This window comes from Piliocolobus tephrosceles, chromosome 17 (genome assembly GCF_002776525.5).
Source record: "Piliocolobus tephrosceles isolate RC106 chromosome 17, ASM277652v3, whole genome shotgun sequence".
Taxonomy (NCBI): domain Eukaryota; kingdom Metazoa; phylum Chordata; class Mammalia; order Primates; family Cercopithecidae; genus Piliocolobus; species Piliocolobus tephrosceles.
In genome coordinates this window covers 57,723,679-57,735,040 of record NC_045450.1, presented here as the reverse complement: position 1 = coordinate 57,735,040, position 11,362 = coordinate 57,723,679, and the positions used below count along the sequence as shown (strand labels likewise).

The following is an 11,362-nucleotide window of genomic DNA, read 5'->3' as shown; positions in this document are numbered from 1 at the left end:
AGAGTACTACCAAGACTGAGTATCTCTTCTTACTTTAACAGTCATTTTTTTATATCTGTTTAAAAGCTGCCTGTTAGTGTCAGTGTCTAAATTACTTATCTTTAGATATTAATGTTTTAAGAGACAGAGTCTCACTGCCACCCAAGCTGGAGTGCAGTGGTGGTCACAGCTCTCTGCAGCCTCGAATTCCTGGACTCAGGTGATCCTCCTGCCTCAGCCTCCCAAGCAGCAAGGACTGCAGGCACACACCACCGTGCCTGGCTAACTTTTTTTATTTTTTGTAGTGATGGGATCTTGCTATGTTGCCCATACAGGTCTGGAACTCATGGCCTCAAGCAATCTTCCCGTCTCAGCCTCTCAGGTCTCAGCCTCCCAAAGCACTGAGATTACAGATCTGAGCCACCATGCCCAAATACTATACTTTTATATCACAAATTTTACAAAAGTATTTCCACATTTTGTGCTTTATCTTTTAAACTTTAAAACAAAAACATATAGGAATACTTAGTTTTGAGTAGTCAATTTATCAGTACATACCCTGTGGCTAGTTTCTGACTTTCATCTAATGCTTAGAAAGGTTTTCTCAATTACATGAAAATTAAAAATGTACTCATATCTTTTTCCTTTTTTAAATAAATCTTTATTTTTCATCTTTTCAAAAGTAATACATGCTTGTTGTCAAAAACTAAACAAATAAATTAATGCGGGTAGAGTATCTTTAGTATGGGTTTTCCTATCCAACAAGGCTTCTCTCTCTCTCCATTTATTCAAATTTCCTTTCTAAAGTGGCTCCCAGTGAAGACTTAAATTTCTCCATACAAGTCCTCCATAACTGTTTATTTCTAGAAAATCTACTTTTTACTTTTCTTGATGCTGCTGGGAATGAAATCTTTTCCTTCATTATATTTTCTAATTCCTGTTGGTACAAAACAAAGCTATTTATTTTGGCTGTCTCTCTTTAAATAGTCATCCTTTCCTGATTAAAAACTGAATAGAATAAAAACTCTTTCCATATGAAGACTCTGCCATATTCGTTCCCTCTTGGGGGTTTTTCAATGGGTGAATCTGATGATACTTGATCCATTTTGGCATTAATCTTGAGAGTTTTCTACATCTTTCTCATTATTAGGATTTTCCTTCACTATGGACACTCTGATGCTGACTGAGCTGGAAGCTAAACCTGAATGCTTTCCCACACACACTACACATATAGGGTTTCTTCCAAGTGTGGACTGTCTGATGTATAATGTAGTCAGAACTAAAGCTGAAGCCTTTGCCACATTCCACACATCTGAAGGGTTTCTCCCCAGTGTGGCTCCTCTGATGCCGAATTAAATGGGCATTAACATGGAAGGCTTTTCCACACTCCTTACACTGAAAGGGTTTCTCTCCAGTGTGAATTCTCTGGTGCACAATATAGTTAGAACTACAGCTGAACGCTTTCTCACATTCCATACATTTGAAAGGTTTCTCCCCAGTATGTATCCTCTGATGCCTAGTTAGTTTGGCATTGATACTGAAGGCTTTCCCACATTCCTTACATTGATAGGGCTTTTCTCCAGTATGGATTCGGTGATGATCAAGTAGGTTTCTTTTAGAAGTAAAGCATCTCCCACATTCATTACATTCAAAAGGTTTCTCCCCAGTGTGAATTCTCTGATGCCGCATTAGTTTCCCATTAACGCTGAAGGCCTTTCCACACTCATTACACTCATAGGGCTTCTCCCCAGTGTGAATTCTCAGATGCTGCCGAAATTGGGAGTTACACCTGAAGGCTTTCCCACATTCATTACACTCATAGGGTTTCTCGCCTGTGTGAATTCTCTGGTGTTGGATTAACTTCCCTTTGACACTGAAGGCTTTTCCACATTCAGTGCATTCATAGGGTTTCTCACCTGTGTGGATTCTCTGATGCTGAATGAGTTTTGTATTATTATTGAAGCCTTTTCCACACTCTTTACACTGATAGGGCTTTTCTCCTGTGTGGATGCTCTGATGCTGCCTAAGCTGGGAGCTGCACCTGAAGCCTTTTCCACAGTCATTACATTGATAAGGCTTCTCTCCCGTGTGGATTCTCTGGTGCTGAATTAATTTTGCATTAACATTGAAAGCTTTCCCACAGTCATTACACTCGTAAGGTTTCTCCCCAGTGTGGACTCTCTGATGTGTAATATACGCAGAACTACAGCTGAAGCCATTTCCACACTCCTTGCACTGATAAGGCTTCTCTCCCGTATGGATTCTCTGATGCCTACTTAGGCTTCCATTAACACTGAAGGCCTTCCCACACACCTTACACTGATAGGGCTTCTCCCCACTGTGGATTGTCTGATGTGTGATATAATGGGAACTGTAGCTGAAGCTTTTCCCACACTCCACACATTTGAAGGGTTTCTCCCCACTGTGAAGTCTTTGATGCCAAATTAATTTCTCATTAATGCTGAAAGCTTTGCCACACTCCGAACACTGATAAGCCTTTTCCTCAGTGTTGTTTTCTTGATGTTGATTAAGTTGAGAGTCACACCTAAAGGGCTCCACTAATTCTTCACATTTGAAAGGTCTTTCCTCAGAATTAATTATTTCATGCTTAACGAGTTTTGTATCAAAGCTGATGGCTTTCCCCAATCCTGTACACCCAGAGGGCTGCACTCCAGTGATGGTATGACCCTGATATGAGTTTGAACTTTGACTAAAAAAACACTCCTCCATGGGGCTTGTCTCATCTTTCACTGTTCCATCAATGGTGTTGCTCTTCTCCTTCTTTATATTTCCTGTTGAGTAGACTTCCTGTGGTTTCTCTAGAAGAGAGGCTTCTGAAAAGTCTGTTTCCTGGGAAAAGTCCCTTTGAAGTTCAAAAGATACATTCTCTTTTCCTTCATACATTTCCTTTGTCAAATCATTGTCAGTCTGAATATCTACTATAAAAAACAGAAAACATAAAATGTCATGTAAGAACCATGTTAGAAAAAAGAAGAGAACTGTGCTATAAAAGACCATAATAATCGGGGGCTCCTTAAAATCATCAGACTAGGTCAAAAAACCTAGGGTTTCTCCATAAGGTGGAATAACTAATATGTAACTAGTAAAAGAATACAATAAATCCATACATGCTGACATAAAAAGACATCAAAGATAAAATCAAATGGAAAAGCAAGTTGAAAAACCAGTATATAGAATAGATTTTCATCTGTGTAAAGAAAAATATAAAAGGCAGATACATATACTTGTACATATCCAGAAAACTTCTAGAAGAATCCATAAGAAACTAAACAAACTAGCATAGGAAGTTTGGTGGACTTGCTTCCCCACTTTATATACTTTCTGTACCGTTGAGTAGGTGTCAATATTATAAAGCAATGAAAGTAATGATTAAAAAAAAAACATCACCAGTCTCATTGTGCCTAAAGCAAGGCCACTGTAGAGAACATAACCAATCACATGAAGGTTAAAAGTGACAGCTGGGCGCGGTAGCTTACGCCTGTAATCCCAACACTTTGGGAGGCTGAGGCAGGCGGATTGCCTGAGCTTGGGAATTGCAACCAGCCTGGGCAACACAGTGAAACTCTGTCTCTACTAAAACACAAAAAATTAGCCAGGCATGGTGGCACGCACCTGTAGTCCCAGCTACTAAGGAGGCTGAGGCAGGAGAATTGCTCGAACCCAGGAGACAGAGGTTGCAGAGAGCCAAGTTCATGCCACTGCACTCCAGTTTGGGCGACAGAGCGAGACTCCATCCCAAAAAAAAAAAAAAAAAAAAACCAGTGACAGCAGTGGAATAAAATTCTAGGTCTTGTACACCAGATCAGCATTCTTTAATCACACCATGCTTTTCTGCACCCTGCAGTTTCTTCTTAGTTGTTCCTATGGCACTCAGTTCCTTACTTAAAAAAAAAAAAAAAAAAAAAAAGAAAATGCTGAAGAAGGAAAAGGCACAGGATCCAACAGGATGTGGCAACTTGGGGGATGACAAAAGTCAGCAGCACCAGGGAGCAAAATGGAAATAATTTTGTTTCTTTCCTTAGAACGTTAACTGTGGGCTTTCCAAAATTCCTCCTTCAACTTCATTTCTACTTTAGACAGGTTCTATTTAAGGGTCATCTCATCCCATCTCTTCCTATTCCCCTCCAAATACTGCATTAACCTTGCCTTTTCCTTTCACTTCTTCCTCCAATCCTAAACTTGATCATTCCCTAGAAGTCTTTTTATAATACCAGTAGTCTTTACAACTAGAACTACTGATCTCTGCATTTGTTCCCACCTTTCTCAAAAGCTGAATCCCAAAATGCTGCCTCATATTTTTTCATCTTTCATCACTCCTCAACCATATGTAATATGCCCCCTGCCCCAATATTTCATAATTGCTCTCAAGCCCCTCCAATTGCCTGGATTCCCCAGCAAGCACTTTCTAAATAATACTGGTCTCTTCCCAACTAAAAAAATCATACTCATCTGTTGCTATAGACTGAATGTTTGTCCTCCCCACAAATGCATACTCTGAAATCCTAACCCCTGATGTGACTGTATTAGGAGGTTGGGCTATGGCAGAACCCTCATGAATGGGATTAATGACCTTAAAAAAGATCCCAGAGAGCTCCCTTTCTTGCCACCATGCGAGGATACTGTGAGAAGATGGCTGTCTATTAGCCAGGAAGCAGGCCCTTGCCAGAAGGAACCTGCCTGCACCATGATCTTGGACTTCTTAGCCTCTAGAACTGTATGAAATAAATTTCTGTTGTTTATAAGCCATCCAGTCTATGGCAGTCTGTTATTGTAGCCCAAACTGACTAAGACATGTATTCTATGAGATGTCTAGTCATCCTCTCCAGAAGTCTATTCCTGTTTTGCTGCATTCGCACCAACACTGAATATAATTTAATTATTCTCAATATCATAGGTGAAATCTCTCTCCTTGTTTTCATTTTCCTCTCTTGCAGTGAGGATGGCCATTTGACACAGTTCCAGCAAATGAGTCTTAAACAGGTATCACTGAGTGGGCTTCTGAAGATTTTTAAAAAGAAAGTCAACACTGCTGCCATGGGCCTCATGCCCTTTGCCCTCCCTTCTGCCTGCCTAGAGCCTGTTTGATTCCTCATCCCAATTAACCCACACACATTGACTACATTAATCTTTCTATCCCCAGCTAGGACCATGATGGGCTTCCTGGAAAAGTCAAAGACTTCAGGACAGTCAGCTGCCTACAGGACAAAATACAGGGTCCTTTGATTAAGGACCTCACAATATCACTTTTTTTCCTGTATTTGTCAAGCCCATTATATGGCAAACTCTCCATTTCCAAAGCATGCCTTCCTTGGTCAGGTATCATCTGATGGAATGATCAAAGGGAATAAAAACCCACAGAAACCATCTAAGAAAAGTGAAGACTCACTGAAAAATGCAAGAGAATCTCACAGACTCTAAAGGCAAGAAATAACAGGGGGCCTCGGGGGAATGAGAAGTCATTTGGCAGCTACTCTGCTGGCACCAATTGGAGCCCTGCTCCTTCAAGTGTGGTCTAGTAACCAGAAATACTGGCATCGCCACATCACTAGGGAACTTCATAGAAATGCAGACTCTGCACTTACTGCATATCTGTAAGACCTCAGGATTCATTTACACATTCACATTTAAGAAGCCAAAATCAAGAGCACTTCCTCCCTTCCACATTACCTTCCCTGTGTACAGCTGTCTTCCCCAACACCAAAATAAAAATATTGAACTGAGCATGCACTATAAGCTAGGCACTTGATATGTGTTATCTCATTTAATCCTCAACCCACAAGACTAGTACTATTACCTTATTTTATTATTAACCCATTTTCAGAGATGAGAACACTCAAATAACCCACTCAAAGTCACGCAAATTAGGAAGCAACACAGTTGGGACTGGACCTCAGAAAAGTCTCCTCTAAAGACTGTGCTTTTAACCACTTCTGTCTGTGTGAAAAGGCTGTTAATTCTGTATCCTCCACACTATGTGAACAATGCTTAGAAATGCCAAGGAACCCCCAAATTACTGAGTCCATTAATTTTGTCTGAGAAAGGCACGATTCCAAGATTAGAATTGAAAAGAGTCAGAATGAAGGGTTTGAAAAAAGATCTGTTCTTGGAATTAGACAACAAACTTTGAAGACAGATAAGGACTACCTATCTCTATGAATCATCCAAATTTACTTAAACTTTACTCTGTATGACCGGCCAATAAACATAGTATGTTTATATGTTGCTAAAGTTGGCTTTATGCCTAAAGTGTTAAATTCCAATAGAATGGGAAATACGTACCTTCCTTACCAGTCCAGAGGCCCCAGAGGCCTGTTCCTGCAGCCAGTGGAGATGGGCCCCCCAGCTCACATCCTCCCTCCAGTTGTGAGATCACAGCAGGTTTGAGAAGTGGAAATCCTGGTTTGGGAGAGGTAAATAGGAGAAATAGATGAATAATCTCCCACAGATAAATTCCTAAGCCTCTTCTCAGATTGTCTCAGCAATGGGGAGAGAAGGTAAGAACCCCAGGAGGTCCCAAGCCTCAGGACTATAGGAAAGTACTGTGGGGCTTAGGAAGGACTAGAGAGACCTTGGAGACGTCTAAGGCTTTGGGAGGTAAGTGTGGGGGTTGGGAGTGAAGGCTTGGGAAAGTGTGGGAGCGCCTGGGAAGGGCCCAGACTGTAGGCCTAGGAGACCTCATGCAGGGCAAGCAGGGAGATTCTGCCCAAAGGGATACCACTTCTCGACCTTGGCCTGAAATATCCAGAGTACACTGAGATCCTTGAAAAGACTCAAGATAGGTAAGATGAGGGGGAAACTGAAGATGCCACTGTGGAACAGAAAGTCACTGGATTCCAGTGTTTCCAAAATACAGCTTTCATGGGTTGGATCAACAGTGCATACCAGTTCCAAGCAAAGTCCTGTATAGGCCTACAAAAGGCTTGGCGTTTGCCCCTGCCAGTAACCTCTTAGTCTAGGAAATTAGGAACAGCTCTGGGGTTCTCACTCAGTAAAGGATTACCAGAGATCCCCCCAGTAACCTGTGAGGGAGAAGCAAGCCAGGAACCCCAACTGGCAGAGTCCAGGTTCCCAGGGGAGAGAGGACTTACCCAGGGAGGCCACATTCCCATAATTCTCCAGCATCACATCCCTGTACAGGGTCCTCTGTGCAGGGGACAGACCATCCCATTCTGCCTGGGTGAAGTACACAGCCACGTCCTCAAAGGTCACCAACTTCTGAAACAACAGGTTCCTGCTGCCCTAGGGCCAATTCCATGGCTCAGGCCCTAAGTGAGGGGCAGAGGGCAGTATAAGGGCTTGGGGAGGGTACTTGTGAGAGCACAAAACATTGACAACAAAGGGAAAGATCTCAGAAAAAACATCGAGAAAGTAAATTACAGAGTATCCAACTTCTCCCACAGCAGGGAAACCTCATGCCATTTTTCACACGAATAAGAGGTAACATAAGACAGGCTGAAAGAAAAAGAATTTCCATAAGCAAATTCTCTAAAGCCAACTCCACTCTTTTAGATAAGCTGCTCCCTCTCGGCAAACTCGGGGCAGATCCACCAGCAGTTCCCACACCACTCCCCTGAGGTCTTGGCTCCCCTGCGCCTAACCTCAGCCCTGTTCCGCTGCCCACCCATCGCCCTCATCCTCACAGCTCAAGCCACCCCCCAAGATCAGCCACAGTTTCTGTCTCATTCAGCCCCACCGGATCCCCCTCACACACGCCCTAACAAGGGGCTGTGCAGCCTCTGCTTGAGCACCTCCAACCATGGATGCTCTATGCTGCCCAGGCTGCGGGGTCTTCCTGGAAAGCCAGAATTTTCCTTACCCTCTCCTATTCAAGTCTCAGCCTTTCCAACTTCTCCGAAAGCTTCACTGTTTCTCCAAGAACATTTGGGAAAGCAGGGAGATCAGCCTTCCCACTGGCCAGCTACTCTCCCCTTTGCATCACTAATCTATGTGGTTGGCACAAGCTCCATCACTCAGCGATGCTGCGTGTCGCTCTCAGGCCCAACCACTCCTCCAGCCTCTGGCAGGCTCACCCTCTGCCCACCTCAACCTGCTCTAACAACCATAGGGGCTCACTGGCAGGGATCTGCTGCTCAACTGTTCTCTGCCAGGATGTGTCTTCCTGGAGTCTACTGACCTCCACCCAACAGCAATTCTAGTCCAACCTCTAGGTGTTTCTGTGAGTCTTCTTTGTGTGACCTTCAACAAGTAACCTCTGTGCACAAAATACAATGTCTTCACTGTGTGCTGCCACCACAACCCCAGTAAGTTGGCACTTCCTTCTGAATTTACACCTCAGCTGGGGTCAGAATCATCCATACAAGAAACCCCAGCCAGAAACCTGGGAACTGTTCTTGACTTCCCACCTTCCTTATTACCATGAATCCTTTGACTCTCTATGTCCGAAAGATTTTTTTTTTTCTTTGAGATGGAGTCTCACTCTGTCACCCAGGCTGAGGTGCAGTGGCGTGACTTCAGCTCACTGCAATCTCTGCCTCCCGAGCTCAAGCGATTCTCCTGCCTCAGCCTCCTGAGTAGCTGGGACTATAGGCACGCACCACCACACCCAGCTAATTTTTCTATTTTTAGCAGAGACAGGGTTTCACTATGTTGGCTAGGCTGGTCTTGAACTCCTGACCTCAAGTGATCCACCCGTCTTAGCCTCGCAAAGCGCTGGGATTACAGGTGTGAGCCACCACACCCGGCCATGATTTTTCTCTTAAGCATTACTTGAATTGGATCCCTCTTTAATGATAGCTTTCCTTGATGAAGCCCATGTCACAGGACCAGTGGGATTCTTCTTTGTGAAGTGGTCACCATGCTTTTGAATCTTCCTTACCAGTTATTCCATACACATCACAAATCTGACCAAGTCAACATCACTGGTTCCACAGCTGCCTTATGGCTGAGCAGTTCTGAATCACATAATAACTCTGTGATCCTGGGCAAGTTACTCTACTCCCCTTTTCCCTTTTCTTTTTAGGTGGAAAGAGTACAACACAGCACTTATCACAGAGGGTGGCTGTCAGGACCAAACGACCGTACAAAAGGCTTAGCATGGCGCCTGGAGCATAGTAAGCCTCCAACGATACAACTGGTGTGACTGTGGCTATGACTGTTCTCAACCTGTAGTCCACGGAAGTCCATGGAAGTCCATGGATGAGCTTCAGGGGATCCGTGAAGTCCCTGGAAGTGTATGGAAAATTTGGTTTGCAGGTTTATTTTTCTGCAGGACAGGGTGGAAAGCTCTTCTCAGATACCTAAAGTCTGCATGCTAAGCTTTGAAAGCTTCACAAGGACAATGAGATATTTCATCCCATGTGACTCTCTTCCCCCTCCCTTGACTCCACTCCCTGTGACCTTCCCTTACCCCTGAATTAAGGGGCACAGCCATCCTTCTCTGATCAGGTCCTGCTATTCCTCTTCCCTACATCCCCACCACAGATAGTCCAATCCTCTGTGACTGTCCTCCACTCACACCCCTGCAAAGAACATCCTACAGGGGCAGCTTCCACATCCCCATTCACCCAGAGCCCTATGCTGGGGGTGCTCCTGTAGAGAGGAGCAGAGACCCTCAGTGTGCAGAAGACCACCACCCTCCTGCCCTCCTGCTCACTCTCCCGCTGCCTCCACTCGCTACTGTCCTGGTCTTTGCCACCCTCCCCGTACAACATCTCTTTCCTGTAAGTTCCAGTCCAGCAGGTGGAAGCAGCTGTCATCCCGAGGCTCACCAGCTCGCCTTCTCAATGTTTTTCAATCTGAAACTGCCCAGAGGAAAAGCTGAAGGACCAACAGCTCACCTGGGGCCAGGCTGTCAGGTGCATGGCTGCCATCCCCTGGTCCCCCTCTCAGAGAAGGACTGGAGCTAAGGAGAAACACAACGAGAGACAAGTGTGAGGCAAGCCACCCCCACCAGAGCAACACAGCCCCTCACGGAAAATGCAAGACACAGGCAGCTTGCATCCAAATAAGAGTGCGAACAGGAGCTGCCCAAGAAGGGAGTGATCTGTTCACTGGCTCAGTGCCTAGGACTCCAGGCTATGACACTGAAATTCACTGCCAGGAACCCTAGGACTTTACAATTCTGATACATATCACACACACAGAAAAGTGTATATATAAAATTAAAAAATAAGAAGAAGAAGAAGAGTGCATATAAAACCTGCTGGGCACGGTGGCTCGTGCCTATAATCCCAATACTTTGAGAGGCCAAGGCAAGTGGATCAGTTGAGCTCAGTTCAAGACCAGCCTGGACACATGGCAAAACCCTGTCTCTACAAAAAATACAAAAATTAGCCGGGAGTGGTGGCACGTGCCCGTGGTCCCAGCTATTCGGGAGTATGAGGTAGGAGGATCACTTGAGCCCGGGAGGTCAAGGCTGCAGTGAGCCAAGATCACACCACTGCACTCCACCCTGGGTGATGAGAGTGAGACGCTGTCTCAAAAAAATAAAAAATAAAAATAAATAAAATAAAATGTAGGCAGAACCTAAAAATAAAGCAAAGAGTCATGTATCAACAATTCAGTTCAAGAAATAGGACAATACCAAGATCTTTGACTTATTTCTCTTTCTCAAAACAAGCATCATCTTCAGTATCACAGCAGGAGAAGCTGGGTTGGCTGGGCTGCAGCCCCAGTACACAGGCCTGGGGAGTAAAGCCTCAGGGAGGCAGCGCCTGGAGAAGAGGGAAGCTGCCCCCCAGTATCCTGCCCCATTTCCTCAGAGCTCTGAATGTCTTCAAGAATCCTGGGCGGAGCAAGATGGCCGAATAGGAGCAGCTTCAGTCTCCAACTCCCAGCGCGAGCAACACAGAAGACCGGCGATTTCTGCATTTTCAACTGAGGTACTGGGGTCATCTCACTCGGGAGTGCCGGACAATCGCTGCTGGTCAGCTGCTGCAGCCCGACCAGCGAGAGCTGAAGCAGGGCGAGGCATGGCCTCACCTGGGAAGCGCGAGGGGGAAGGGAGTCCCTTTTCCTAGCCAGGGGAACTGAGACACACAACACCTGGAAAATCGGGTAACTCCCACCCCAATACTGCGCTGTAACACCGGCACACCGGAGATTGTATCCCACACCTGGCCGGGAGGGTCCCACGCCCACGGAGCCTCTCTCCTTGCTAACACAGCAGTCTGCGGCAATCTAACCGCAAGGCAGCAGCGAGGCTGGGGGAGGGGCGCCCGCCATCGCTGAGGCTTAAGTAGGTAACTAAAGCCGCTGGGAAGCTGGAACTGGGTGGAGCTCACAGCAGCTCAAGGAAACCTGCCTGTCTCTGTAGACTGCGCCTCTGGGGACAGGGCTCAGCTAAAGGAGTAGAAGCCTGTGAAACGCGAACGACTCTGTCTGACAGCTTTGAAGAGAGCAG

General features: G+C 45.3%; 1 protein-coding gene across 1 annotated transcript in view; it reads right to left on the bottom strand.

Annotated features, from left to right (window-relative positions):
- Nucleotides 1-617: 617 nt before the first annotated feature.
- The window catches only part of ZNF23 (zinc finger protein 23), a 20,289-nt gene continuing 9,544 nt past the window's right edge, over nucleotides 618-11,362 (bottom strand). Inside the window, exons 2-6 of the mRNA XM_031934416.1 lie at nucleotides 9,798-9,862; nucleotides 9,043-9,183; nucleotides 7,089-7,215; nucleotides 6,280-6,396; nucleotides 618-2,918 (exon numbers count right to left, since the gene is read on the bottom strand). Of these exons, the coding sequence (XP_031790276.1) occupies nucleotides 1,126-2,918; nucleotides 6,280-6,396; nucleotides 7,089-7,215; nucleotides 9,043-9,183; nucleotides 9,798-9,830 (2,211 nt within the window). The 5' untranslated portion in view covers nucleotides 9,831-9,862 and the 3' untranslated portion in view covers nucleotides 618-1,125. The remainder of the gene's footprint in view (nucleotides 2,919-6,279; nucleotides 6,397-7,088; nucleotides 7,216-9,042; nucleotides 9,184-9,797; nucleotides 9,863-11,362) is intronic.